Source organism: Globicephala melas, chromosome 11, assembly GCF_963455315.2.
Source record: "Globicephala melas chromosome 11, mGloMel1.2, whole genome shotgun sequence".
NCBI lineage: Eukaryota > Metazoa > Chordata > Mammalia > Artiodactyla > Delphinidae > Globicephala > Globicephala melas.
The window spans coordinates 23,547,190-23,561,545 of NC_083324.2; the positions used below are offsets into that span (position 1 = coordinate 23,547,190).

General features: G+C 48.1%; 1 protein-coding gene across 1 annotated transcript in view; it reads left to right on the top strand.

Moving 5' to 3' along the window:
- Window positions 1-3,432: 3,432 nt before the first annotated feature.
- Window positions 3,433-14,356, top strand: part of LRIG1 (leucine rich repeats and immunoglobulin like domains 1) — a 119,829-nt gene continuing 108,905 nt past the window's right edge. Inside the window, exon 1 of the mRNA XM_030867661.2 lies at window positions 3,433-4,350. Within this exon, the coding sequence (XP_030723521.1) occupies window positions 4,121-4,350 (230 nt within the window). The 5' untranslated portion in view covers window positions 3,433-4,120. The remainder of the gene's footprint in view (window positions 4,351-14,356) is intronic.

Below are 14,356 nucleotides of genomic sequence, written 5' to 3' on the forward strand. Positions count from 1 at the left end.
GTTACCTTGTCTACCCATCCTTGTCACTGACAGGAGTATTACGAGGAAGGAGTTAATGAGTACACAGCTTTATTTTCCTTGGAAGAGAGATACAAAACAGGCTCAAAGCAGGGCTGTCATCACCCTGCAAGTCTTCAGGGGTTTTATAGGTAATTATTAACCCTTTGTGGCATGCCTGGGGGGAAAAACCCTCTATGCTGAAAACACCTAAAAGATTTCCCATCTATGGTATGTACCTGGACCCTCAATTTTTTTCAGAGTTAAAATTCAATAATACCTTAAAAATAAGCCTTCAATGTATGTCGCCCTAAACAGTTGATAAAGCCCCCCAGGTCCTATATCAAAATGGATCCTTCCTTAACTGTCTTAGTACTCAGGTCAGAAGTACCATTCTCCTTGTTTTCCATTTGAGAAAACTGAGGCTTCAAGAAAGGAAATAACTGGGCAAAGGTTTCATGGGTAACAAGGCTTGGCTAGAATCCAGGTCTTCTGAATACGGCCCTGGTGGTCTTTTCATGTACTGAACATGGTGTAAACTCTCTTCTCACAGAAAGCATGTCTGAATCTCAGCATTCTTTAAAACCATCAAATATCACCACCTAGAACTGTCATAAACCACCATGATTCGGTCCCCTGGAATTTGTGTTAAAAAAAAAAGTCCATGTGATCAATCTGCCTTCTTGTTATTTTGTCATTTGCTTGTCTCCTGCTTGGTCATTTCGGGCTATTTAGATTTGGGGTTTGTCTCTTTCAGTGGGTTTAGGATGATTAACTGCTAGAGCTTCTGTTTTTAAGAGGGAGCCCTGCAGTGATTTTTGAGGGGGATTTGAGTCCATGCTGGCCCCTGGAGTTTGGTGTCTGGTAGATTAAAATGAATGGGAAAACCAAAAACTCCCTGGATGACCCCTTTAAGGAAAAAGTCACTCTTTAAAATTGGGAAAATGGCAGTGGAGGAAAATGAGGACCCAGAATGCCCAAATCAACTGTCACTTGGTGCTGAATGGACCAGTACTTGCTCTTTTATAAGCAGGGACAGAGACTCCCTTAGAAACTTGCCCTTGTTGTCATTCAGGTCTTCGTGATTTTAGGTTGTGGCCACAGGTGAATTCTCCCCTGAGCTCTCCAAGCCCACACTCTCCTTTCAGTCACAAGCAGGTTGCTAGTATATGGGCAAACTTCCATACATGGTATGGGGAGCAGACATGACTTCATGCTCTGCTGTAGACAAGGGGAACTGCCAAGGCTCAGGCGCCCAGTCCCTGCAAGTGTTCCTGCGTTTTGGTATCCTTCTCTCTGGCTGCGTGGTAACCAGACCACAGGGGCTGATTTAGATTTGTGAGCACATCTTTACCTTGCTGATTCTCAACTCCTATCCTCCTATCCTCCAAGGAAGCATCTCACAGGTGCACCCACAAGCATTTGGAAAAACATTTGACAATAAATTTCCATTTTACAATATCAATGATGGAACAAAGCTGAAAGATAATTTTAGGTCAACATCTCAAGGGGTTCAATGAGTTCATTTTATTTCTGCTGCAAATGCTGTTTCATCTGAGGTGGGGCAAGGCAGGTCTGACAGTTTCGTTTAAAGAAATGTTCGTGGGTATTCTGCATTAAGTTACTGTTTTGTGTTCTTCGGTCTTGAAAAATTTAAGAAACCTTGACATAGCGGACTACACCAATTTGGGGTCATTTAAATCCCATCCCTCCTCTTATTACTATTATTTTACCGAAAGGCATTATAACAGAGATATACTGCTTCTTGTCCAGGTGGAAGGTATATGTTTAATGTGGATCACAAATGAAACATAAAAGCTGGTTAAAGCCCTAGGTAGCATGGGTCAGGCGCAGCCTTTTTCTGATAATGTTTCTTGGGAATCACATTTGGATTGATTTACACACATATTTGAGCATTGTATTGGGCATTACTACTGAGATCATGTGGAGGGTGGGGGAAGGGAGGAAGGGAGGAAGGAAGGAAAAAATGAGGGACCAGTAGTTGACAGCATAATAAATCAGAAGTGGGAGGGGGATAAAGAGGGGAAGGAGGGAATAAAAAGAAAGGAAACCAGCAACCCCTTGGCTACCAAGTCCAAACCCAATTTTGGTTAAAGAAAAGAGGTGCTCTCATGACTGAGGGAAATTTTAACATCTCAATTAAAGCAACCCCTTAGAATGTGTCAAAAATGGGACAAAACCCTTAAAAATTTTTTTTTTCTTTCAGAGGAACATCTCCCTTTCGTTTCTGTAACACAGAAGTCAGATTTCATTTGCTGGCACAGATGTTTTTCAACAGACATGACTTGCTTAATTTTCCTGACAATGTGTTCAGTTATGTTAGAGACTTGCATACTCTTGGGAAGGGGCATGAGACACCAGCAAACCCAAACGCGGATAGGAGCAGCTATATATCTTACTGTGCTAGTCTTTTAACTTTTGCAGTGTGTGTGTGTGTGTGTGTGTGTGTGTGTGTGTGTGTGTGTGTGTCCCCGCGCAGCGCCTGCTTTACTGTTTCAGTACACTGTCCTAACACTTGGTTACTATGTTCGGATCAGTAGGAGCCAAAGTTAGTAGCTTTGTAACAATTACTAGTTGCCTTTTTACTCTGTCTCTGAGGAGTACTCGATGTACTGCTTCTTGAAAACTGGCTTTAAAACGCTCTGATTTAAACAAACAAAGCAACCCCTTTGTCGAAGGCTGGAGTGTTTCCAGGAGTACCCTTCGATTCACCAGGGCGGAGGTGGGGGTGGGACTGTGTACACCTTTGAGATTCGGTTTCTGCATGCAGTACACATTCATTTTGGTAATCGAGGACATATTGCTGGATTTAAGAGGTCAAAAACAAGTCAGGAGCCGAGAAGAGCTCCAGGTTGTGAGAGAGGAAGGCGGCCACCCGTAATAAAATAACTAAAGATGCCCCCCCATCAGTAGGAAATTAGTGAAGTTTTAAATCTGCATCTTTGCTCCTAGTGGGCATCTGGAAAATGGGTGTGTAAACTTGCTGTCAATCGCTGGCCCTGTTTGCAGTCTGGGAAGGAGGGAAGAAACTTTTAGCCCAGACCGCTCCAAAGCGGGGGCTTTACCCTCTTTACCAACGTTCTTCCCTCCATTAAATGCAGAGGGAATACTTTTATTCCTCCTCTCCCCAGTGCGCATCCCCCTTCTCCATCATCAGTCAGCACGTCCCCTTTAAGAGCCGGAGGCCGTCTCTCCCTTTCTCCTCCCAGTCCCCCGCCCTTCACACCTTGGGTGGGAAAAGAGAGTGGGGCGGGGTGGCCCGAGAGGCAGGAGGGGCGGGATCATGGCGAGAGCTCCAATGGGCGTCCAAGCTGGCCGCCGTGGACCCCGTCAGCCAATGAGCAGCAGGCGGGGGGCGGGGCGGGGCGCTGTTGCAAAGCCTCCAACGTGGGCCGGCTGGAGGCCGCGGGGCAAGAAGCCCAGGGGGTGTGCGAGGGCTAGCGGCTGGGGGCGGGGCCTCGGGGATCGGCCGGGGCTGCGCCCCGGGGAGGCGAGCTGCTAGCGGTTGATTGTTCGGTTGCGAAGTGTGCGGGGTTCTCGCAGAGCGGAGGAGCCGTGCGGAGCCCGGAACTGCGTGCGCGCGCTCTGTCTTCGGCGCTGGGACAGCGAGGCGCACCGCGTCTTTGGAGCAGTGCGGGGTTGGCCGCGCCGTCCAGCCCGGAGTCTGCAGCTGGACGCTCGTAGCGGCGAGGAAGATGCCCACGGGCGCAGAGCTCCGGCTGCGAGCCTGAGCGCCTTCCTCGCAGCGGCGGCGGCACTTGGCGTGCACGGGGACTCCGAAGCTCGGCCAGGAGCGCGGCGGGAGAACGAGGAGTGCCGGCCAAGAACCCTTTGCCCGGATCCGTGGGGTTCGCAGCGGGCACGGGCGGGTCGGCCCGGATGGGCGCGGGGTTCGCGGCCCCCTGCGGGCGCTGCGGAGCGGCTCGGGCACCGGGGGCCCGCTGAACGCCGGAGTCGCCGCCGCAGAGAGAACTTGTGCCGGCGGCCATGTCCCGGCGCGGAGCCTAGTGCTGAGCGGAGCCCCCGCTGGCCCGCCCGCGCCTGCGGTCGACCCGGACCTCGCAGCCCCAGCGCCGGGAGTTCGCTGCGCGCTCCAGACAAGATGGCGCGGCCGGTCCGGCGAGCGCTCGGGGCCCCGCGCCGCTCGCCTTGTCTTCTCCTCCACTGGCTGCTGCTGCTGCTGGTGCTACTTCGGCTGGAGCCCGCATCGGCCGCGGCCGGCCCGCGGGCGCCCTGCGCTGCCGCCTGCACTTGCGCTGGGGACTCGCTGGACTGCGGCGGGCGCGGGCTGGCGGCGCTGCCCGAGGACCTGCCCGTCTGGACGCGGAGCCTGTGAGTGCCGCCCTTTCCGTCCTCCCCGCGCCCCGGGACGCTGTCACTTGGGGACGGGGCGGCAGGGGTGTTTCCCCGGGAAAGGGGTGCGGATTGAGTTGCTTGTATGTGAAGTTGAATGAGCGGGAAAACTGTTCGCCTGGGATCGTAGTGGTGGTCCTTGGGGGTCCGGAGGAGAGAGGGCGTGCGTGCGAAGAAGTCGGGATGGGAAAAGCGTGCGTCTCGTGAGGATCTGGATGTGCGCGAGCGTGGGTCTTGGGGATCTGGAGGAGGAAAGTGTACCTCGTGGGGGGAAGGATGTGATCGAGCGTGGGATATGGGGTATGAAGGTGAGCGAGTGTGGGTCTTGAGGTTCTGGAGGAGAAGAAAGTGTCGTGGGGGTCTGGAGGTGAGTGAGCGTGGCTCCTGAAGGCCATCTGGGAGTTGGTGAGTGGGTGGGATTCTGGAGGTAAGAGAACGTGAGTAAAGAGTCAGGAGGTGAGGCTGTATGTCTGTGGGTGGAGAGTGGGAAACATCTGGAGGGGAGAGAGTGAGGAAGTCTGTCTGGGGGTCCCCGGGTGTTTCTTTTTTTCCCTTCTGTAACCCAACTCTCTGTTGTCTGAGCTGCTTGGCCTTCCAGTGGGTAATGAATGAAGGTGACTTTTGCCTCCAGTCTTCCATTTACATTATTTATTAGTGAGAGTGTGTGTAGCCGCCTCTTCATCTCCCCGGGACCTTGGTGGCCCGACTTGGCTCAGGCCCGGGGCAGAAGGACATCCTCTGAGCCCTTCCCTGGAGGACCCCCTGAGTTATCGGGCTTTGAGAGTTCCTGGAGATCTGTGACTGCTGGAAGTTGGTCCTTTTCCACCTGGTTGGCATTTTAGGGAACTGTGTTCCAGACCCTTCCTGTCTGTTCCCTAGGGGACCCATTGGGCTTGACGATCCAGTGGAGTGGGGCCCATCGTCTAGCATTTCTCCTCTATAAACGGTGCAAATTAGTTTTGGAGTATTGCTACTTTGGAAGAGAGTGCCAGGCTCTGGGTTGATTTAAGCAGAGTGTGTTTTACCCGCAAGAGGCTCTTTTCTGTGCTGTCCAGATTTTGGCCTATCCGGACTTGGTGGGACACTTCTTACAGGAGGTTTGGCAGGAAAACAACACCACCACCACATTAGATTTCTGTAAACATGGTAGAATGTCATAGGCTTTAAAAATTTCTGACAAATCTAGTCCATGAGTCAAAATGCTGTCCAGTTATCAGTAATTAACATCTCTGCAGAACTGTTAGTACCTTCCAGAAGAGGCCTAGGTTGAATAGTTCTGCTTTTCAGTTGAATAATTGGACGTCTTTCCTAGAATATAGAAGAGGCACAGTAGTAACCTCAGGCGGGACATTCACTGCTCAAAAAAGAGAAAGAAAACTGGTGACACCGGTTTTAACCAACACCTGTGGCTTGATCTAAGAACATGTGGTCTGAGAATCTGGTTGCCGTGAAGGGAAAGAAGGGAAGTTAATTCCTTTCTGACGTGAAGATCCTGTACCTTTGAGAGCGGGGCACAGATCTTTAACTTGGACCACGCTGCACATGGGTCACTAGTGATCAGTCCTACAGAGTTCTGCAACTGGACCGTTGACTAATGTGTAGGATTTCTCTTCAGTATTCTGCTGTTTCTTTGGAATTCCCTTAGGGAAGACCAGTGATCAAGGTGTGGGTTTTAACACAGGTGGTGGCTGTGTAAGGTAGTGGGGGATAGAGCCCAGCGTTGTCATTAGGTAGTATTGTATTTAGTTGTGGTCGTTTTGGGTATTGTGGGTTTTCCTTTACATACTCTTAGTTTTTTAAAAAGTTAAATCACGTGGGTGGGATCAGACTAACATCTTAGGTGTTCACCTGTTGGAAGACTGACTCCCAATGCCAGGTGTCAGTGGCATCGTGGGGAAGGCACTTAGTTCAGAAGTGGTGGCTTCCTGCAGAGGACAGGGTGTCCTCTGTTTTCACTTTCCTGTGGCCACAAGATCCACTTTGCCTTGCCCTTTAATTTCTGGAGCAAAACTACTGGTTGTTTGGAGGGCTTTCTGTCTGCCTAAGGAGTGACATTTCACAAGTCATAAATACCTTTAAAATTGCAGTCTTTTCTCTTTTCCTCACACAGTTGATGATTAGTAAATACCAAACTGGCTGTTTTGAGCTTCAGTTAGGCTTGATTATACTGATGATGGTGTTAACGGATTCGATTTTAAGATATGAGTAGTATGGTTTCTGGTTAGTATGTGGCAATGTGGTATTCAGTACAGAATGTATATCCTTTGAAAAATGTTTGTCAAGTTTTTTTTTTTTCTGATTAAAGAAAAAGCAAGCAAATGTGTTTTTATTTTTCCCTAGACTTCAGATTTCTCCATTTAAGTCATTAGTCTTAGTCTAAATTTTGCATCAGGATATTTATATCTTTTATATTCCTGGCTATGATTCAGTAAGACTTTAGGGGAGAAAGTCTCTGTCTATAATATAATAAAATACCTTATAGTTTCACCACGTTTACACCCTCCGAGTCCATTGTGTCTAGAAAATGCTTTGAGCTATTTTATAACCCCATGAACTAGATTTACTGCAGCTAGTTCAAACAATTTCAGGCTGTGGGTTTGAGATAGAAGGGGACCTGTGGCTTTATGGAATTTTTTTTTTTTTTTTTTTTTTTTGCTTTTGTAAACAGTGCATCTAATTTTGGAGTTGCTCCTAAGCCCCACATAAGGAAAGTAAAACTCTTTAATAGTGGATGTAAATGCGGTTTGAATAGCAGAACTGGAGTGGCGCTGGGAGAAAGGAAAATACGTTCATTCCCAGGGACTGAGGATAACTTATTCAACACAATAACTTATAGTTGTAGTAGTTGAGCCATTACTTGAGTTTGCCGTCCCATTACGTAGGTGCGATTGGCCTTGTCCAACCAGCACATTCATAAATAGCTCCCAGCACTGCCACTCCCTATTCCAACTTCCCAGAACCTTAGAAGAAGTTGAACTTCTTAGAACTCAGATGTTTGCTTTCTTTGAAATTATTTTGGAGAGCATGGCTTCAGAAGCTGTTTAAGACGCGTTAAACGCAATGTACCTTAGACTCTCGTCTGTGGCATGAAGTTGAGCACAGTATTGCTTGCTTACAGGGTCTGGCAGCTAGCTCAATGATGGCCTAATGGGATTGTGATAGGAAGGCAGGCAGGCCCTTGGAGGAGGAACAAATGATTCTCCTCAGTGTGGAAGGAAGATGACATGGCATTCGGAAGCAAGGACATCCCTTAAAGGTCACCGAGTGTGGTTATTCTGAGTCACATTAAGACATCTGTATTGATTTGGGTCTCTTTGTATTTTGTCTCCCTTCGTGTTTGCAGTACCGAACCTGGGTGACTTAATAGAACCTCTGTTGGTTTGGGCACCAAAGTGGTGCTTATGATTACATTAGAAAATAAACGCAGGTCCCTTGGTGGTTGCCATTGTAGTTGGGAAGCATAGAGGGCCTTTGTCTTTCAAATTTTACAGCTGTGCTGGAAGGCCCAGGTGTTGGGGTGTTGTGAATTAAGGGTTTGGAAAATATTTTCCATCCTGTTTATGCAAATTAGATTTAAAGTGCAGATGACCAAATTGTTCCAGAACCTAAGCTGAGATTCTTGTGTGTGTGTGTGTTTTTAAGAAGTAGATTCTTGTCTGGATTACCCCGAGGTCTTCTCTTCTGCCCATTTTCCTCTTCGAGTCTCTGTATCACTTAAGAAGAACTCAGCAGACCATGAGCATCTTCCGATTGGTGGGGGTGGGCAAAGCGTTTTTCTGAATAGGGACCCTTTCGAACACAGGGTAATGGGCAGAGAGAAAATCTGAAAAGTGCAAGTGCTTTTAAAGTTTTGGGCAGCTTTAGTCTGAGCTCAGAGTCCTTTTCTTTGCAACAAGTGTCACAAGCCTGGCCTCAATTCCCCTGCATGATGGAGCACTTATCTGTTAAGAGTTTTCTGACACTTTTTTTGAGTTAAGTGGAAGTCTGGGAAATGAAATTGGTTGCCTTTTTAAGGGACAGGATTTAAGTCCCTCTGATATGAAATTATGGCCGTAAAATCTAATTTTTGAGGACTGTGAAATTAGGAAGTGCCGGGAGACCCCCAGGGCCCAATACAAATGAACTGCGTTGGCCCATGGTGCCTCTTGCCTTTAGGGTACGTCAGGGCTGTTCTTGCTCCTCCTTTCCAAGGGACTGTGTTAAAAAGCGTGCTTTCCTTTTCCGGAATTACACTGGGTCACCAGATTTCCCAACCTTTGGACTTTTGAATGTATTGTCGGCAGTAATTCTTCATCTCCAGAAAGATGACGATTCTGTGCAGAGTAATGAGAGCTGGTTCCCAGTGGATGTCCAGAGGCGCGGGCCCGCCAGCCCTGCTCCAGGGGCCGCAAGTTTCTCTCCCTGCCGTGTTAATGCCTTGGCCTGAGTTCCCCACTCAGCCTTCCCTGAGCACGTTGGGATGGCCTCTGGCTGACCTTTTTCTCTCCCTCAAACACCACGCTCACAATGAAAGGGCCTCTCCCCCATTCTGCAGAGGTGTCTCCCTGGTGCAAAGGCTTTTCAGCATCTTCTCTTTCAGAGTGGACAGGAATGCGAGAGAGCTACTAGGGTTTTGTGTGACTTAACAATGCCCCCGGCCCAGTTCTGTGCACCTGCTGTAGCCCGGAAGGTCTGTTATCCGGGAAAGGAGGTTGTTTAAAATAGCCATTGGTTATTTTAAAAGTGACACCAGAGAGGGAAATCTGGGAAGGGGATTCGTAGAATTGAAAGTCGCTCAATAAGCAGTCAAGGATGTTTGTGGTACCAAGGTCGTTGGCTTAAAACTCAAAGGGATTCCTCTGACGTACCCCATAAGTTGAAAGACTTCAAGTTTCATGAGCAGGCCTGATTTTCAACGACTTGTGAATGAGTTTGGTGATATTAACTCATTGGGGACCTTCCCCCTCCTCAGCAACTGCAACTTGAAACCCTGGGGGTCTTTTAGAGCAGGGCTCTGGGCTGTGTTAATATTCAGAGCTGTTTACAATGGATGCAGTTTCAAAGGCTGAAGGCATTTTCTTGAGACAGGAGGGAGGAGAGGTGGGAGGAAAGTCCCCAGGCAGAGGAGGGGAAGTATCTAAAAATCTCCAATGTTCCCTGGCAGGTGGCGAATTTAGGAACCGTTAGCGGGGTTTTTTAATGACTTAAGCATGGCATTGAACCTGTGGGTCCATTCCATCTACCTCCCGTCTTCAGTTCATGGTGTCTGTCAGTAATGTGGCTGTCTTCTGCCCATTAAAGTGTAGGAATCCGTCAGAAACTCAGATCTGTTTTTATGTCCTCACGGAAAGAAGTAGGACTTTGAAGACCAGAGGTTAAAATTTTCACAATAGTTAACCCTCTTGGAGTTATTTTTTTCTGTATAACTGCAGGGTTTAGAATAGTAGTCCAGACTTACCTAATAATTGGCCAACTGTAGGACTAAGCCTGAGAAATTTTCTACTGAAGAACCTGATAGACGATTGTTGCCATGAAGCAAAATTAATAGTTAAATCAGGATTACAGAAAAAATGAATATTGTGATTTGTCTGTGGTCTAACTGAAAGTTGCCAATTTGTACCCTGGCTTTGTTTTTTTATGGGCTTTCTTTTTTGGTGGGGGCATGCTTATGAATTTTTCTTAGCCAAAGGCTTTATGCTTTAGTATAAACATACTATACTAGTATGTTTATATAATTTAATAGTTTATGTGTGGTTTCAATATAAGTACTTTACGCATAATCTTCTGAAACGCAAGCTATAAACCCAGTCTGCTTATAAAAGTCGCTCTTTTTTTAAAAAAGCTGCTTCCCTATTTCCCTGGGTTTCGTGCTTTTCATGTCCTGCCTTCAGGTGTTCTCTTTGTCCTCTGGGTGGGCATTTGATGCCCGATTGCATCCTGGGTCTTGGGTTGGGTTATTGATGGGGAAAAGAGCCGGTGAGGGCAAAGCTTTCCTTCACTCTTACTCTGTAAATTATTTGGATGCCTCATCCCTGCTGGTCACACCCAGTGCTCACCATTCACTAGGGAATAGTGATGAAGAGATTGGAAATTATTTCTAGGGTCCATTCCTGGCTCCACCACCCCACAGCTGTGTGTGTGATTTGTGGCGAACCTCTTCCCTTTGTCTCTAAAAAGGGGATCATAATATTCTATCTTAAGCTGCTGTGAAGACTAAGTTAGGTGACACGTGTATTCAGCCCAGTCCAGCGTGAATCAGTCACCTCAGGCTGAGGCCCCAGTAACTCACGTTTTGCATCCTCTCATGGCAAGTCTCTCCAAGTCAGAGTTCCTGGTGACAGAGGCTTCCTGGGAAAAGTTTACTTTTCTGATAATGAAGATCTCTTTTGGCGTAAGCAGGTGGCAGGGCTCACAACCCAAACAGCCTTCTGCCGTGAAGTTTTTGGTGGTATGTATGGAGTGAAACTTTATGTGCCCTTGGGAAGCTCAAGACAAATTCAGGGGGGAAGCTATGAACAGTTGCAAAAAATTAGATGAATTATGCAATTAGCAAAAATGATTGAGGTGGTTTATAAATGTATTCCAGTTGTGCAAATACTTCTGTCTACTGAACATTACCCTTCTGGGAGGTGGGGTATGGGAAGGAGGCCGGGAAGTGAGAGGCCCTTAAACTAATAATTTTATCCCATTATTTCCCAGGGTTTCATTGAAACTGAGCCCTATGAGATGCTCGGTCAATTGCTTGGAAACATGCAGATGTGCTCTTCCAATCAAGGGTTAGGTTGCAGGCTGGGGCCGGCTGAATCCTGCGCTGTACCCACTTCTCTTTGGAAATGTTTGGGGGAGGAGGTGTGAGGGGAGATGATTGTGGGGTTGTGTGCAGAGAGCTGGAGAGCTCTGACATTTTTCGTTTGTTTTGGTTTGTTTGCCATTGTACAGTAACTTTGTAGGGGACACGGGCAGTGAGCACAGGGTCATCTGAGGAATCTGGCAAGGATGCCACCTGAAAAGCCATTTGCTTTTGCTCATGCACCTGTACCTGCATCCCTTCCCCCGTGAATGGCCATGATTCACAGCCTTGCCCACATGAACGGCTACGATTGTTTGCGTCTTTATTACTATTTAATCTAGCATAACCGGTAAAGCCCATTGTGTGAACAACCAATCCGTTCATCTCTGCAAGTCCTAATACATCTTGGTTTCCTTATGAACCAGGATGCAGGTTCCAATCACTGCTTGTTCAGTTTATTTTGGCAAAAGGTGGCATTCAGAGAGTTTAAAGAAAGCATGGCCTGTCTCTTTTTAAGCACTTTGCATTGATTATTCTTTAAACTTTTATGGTGCCCAGGTCTCTAATCTTTTATGATCTGCAAATATTTTTTTTCTCAAGTTGTCTTATTATTAGGAAGAAAATGAATGGAATGGGTGAGGGTTTGCCCTGCAGTAGAGTTGCCTAAATGCTAAGAAACAAGATAATGGGGGGTTTTTTTTTTGCTGATTAAAAACAAATCACACAACTTCATCTTCTAAGACTGCTTTATACAGCATTTATAAAGTGTCACCCTCCCCCACCTCCACTTCCTCACTTCCTGTCCTTTGCTCCTTCCACCAGTTTATAATTTGCCATTCAAGTAATGTGGCGCTTATCTTGGCCAGGGCATACGTTGCACTGATAAATTCTTTCTCGCTGGATTACCCTACTTGATGATAGCCTGTTAGATACAATGAGAAGAATTGAGCACTTTAGAACTGGAGAATGGATAATCTCACTTTAGTTCCAAATTTTGTAGTGGCCTTGCTCTTCGTTTGAAAGCATTTGTACCCCCAGCAGTGGCACTTTGGGCTGGATGAAAAGACAGTGACACACGGGGCTCTGCCTGGGGAGTGACAGCTACTCACTGACTGGCAGTTCCCCCTCCCCTCCCCCTCCCCCTCCCCTCCCCTCCCCTCCCCTCCCCCTCCCCCTCCCCTCCCCTCCCCTCCCCTCCCCCTCCCCTCCCCTCCCCTCCCCCTCCCCTCCCCTCCCCTCCCCCTCCCCCTCCCCTCCCCTCCCCTCCCCCTCCCCTCCCCTCCCCTCCCCCTCCCCTTCCCTCCCCCTCCCCCTCCCCTCCCCTCCCCCTCCCCTTCCCTCCCCCTCCCCCTCCCCTTCCCTCCCCCTCCCCCTCCCCTCCCCCTCCCCTCCCCCTCGCCCTCCCCCTCACCTCCCCCTCCCCCTCGCCCTCCCCCTCCCCTCCCCTCCCCCTCCCCTTCCCTCCCCCTCCCCCTCCCCTCCCCCTCCCCTCCCCCTCGCCCTCCCCCTCGCCCTCCCCCTCACCTCCCCCTCCCCCTCACCTCCCCCTCCCCTCCTCCTCCCCCTTCCCCTCCCTCCCCTCCCCCCTCCCCTCCCCCTCCCTCCCCTCCCCTCCCCTCCCTCCCCTCCCCTCCCCCTCCCCTCCCCCTCCCCCTCCCCCTCCCCCTCCCCTCCCTCCCCTCCCCTCCCCCTCCCCTCCCTCCCCTCCCCTCCCCCCTCCCCTCCCCCTCCCTCCCCTCCCCCTCCCCCCTCATCTCCCCCCTCATTATTTATTTTTGGCTGCATTGGGTCTTCTCTTGCTGCGCCTGGGTTTTCTCTAGTTGTGGCAAGCGGGGACTGCTCTTCTTTGTGGTGTGTGGGCTTCTCATTTCAGTGGCTTCTCTTTGTTGCAGAGCGTGGGCTGTAGGTGCACGGGCTCAGTAGTTGTTGCTCCCGACATGTAGGATCTTCCCAGACCAGGGCTCAAACCCGTGTCCCTTGCATTGGCAGGCAGATTATTAACCGCTGTGCCACCAGGGACGTCCCACAGCTTCTCTTTCTAGTGAGGGGAAGATCTGAAAAGTCTGATTTAAAAAGAAAAAAATTCTGAATTAATGGAACATTAGATATGCAGCCAAGAACTTAAAAAACTAAGTCACTTATGTTGGTATAGGGTGTTTTTTCTTACCTTTTTATTAGGGAGATTACAGGCATCTACACAAGGGGACAGAATAATGTAACGCATTTTATGTACCATCCCCCAGCGTCAACAAATAGCCGCTTATGGCTCCTTTTTATTAAATTTTTTATAAAATTTTTAAAAGTTACTTTCCATTTACAGTTATTGTGAAATATTGGCTATAATCCCTGAGTTGTACAATACATCCTTGAGCCTATCTTGTACCCAGTAGTTTGTACCTCTCATTCCCCCACCCCGTATATTGTCCCCCCCCAACTGGTAACCTCTAGTTTGTTCTCTAAGTCTGAGTCTGCTGCTTTTTTGTTATATTCCTTAGTTTGTTGTATTTTTTAGATTCCACGTGTAAGTGACATCATACAGTATTTGTCTTTCTCTGTCTGACGTATTTCACTGAGCATAATGCCCTCCAAGTCCATCCACGTTGCTGCAAATGGCGAATTTCGTTCTTTTTTGTTGCTGAATAGTATTCCAGTGTGTGTGTTTGTGTGTGTGTGTGTGTGTGTGTGTGTGTGTATCACATCTTCTTTATCCATTCATCTATTGATGGGCACTTAGGTTGTTTCCGTATGTTGGCAGTTTAAGTAGTACTGCTGTGAACATTGGGGTGCATGTATCTTTTTGAATTAGTCTTTTTGTTTTTTCGGATACATACCCAGGAGCGGGGTTGCTGGGTCGTATGGTAATTCTATTCTTAGTTTTTTGAGGCGCCTACATACTGTTTTCCACAATGGCTGCACCAGTTTACATTCCCACCAGCAGTGCACCAGGATTCCCTTTGCTCCACACCCTCTCCAGCTTTTTTTATTTGTGTTCTTCTTGATGACAGTGGCTCCTCTTGTTTGAGCTATGCCTTAACACACTTGTCCCCTTCCATTTGGAAACAGATCCAAGCATATCACTTCATCTGTAAATGTATAGGTTTTTAAAAATGAAGATATAAGTATTTTTTGAGAAAATTTCAATTTCATTTCATTCACTGTGGGGTGGTTTAAAGAAATGTGAACTTGGACAGCCTTGGGGGAAAAATCAGCATTTAT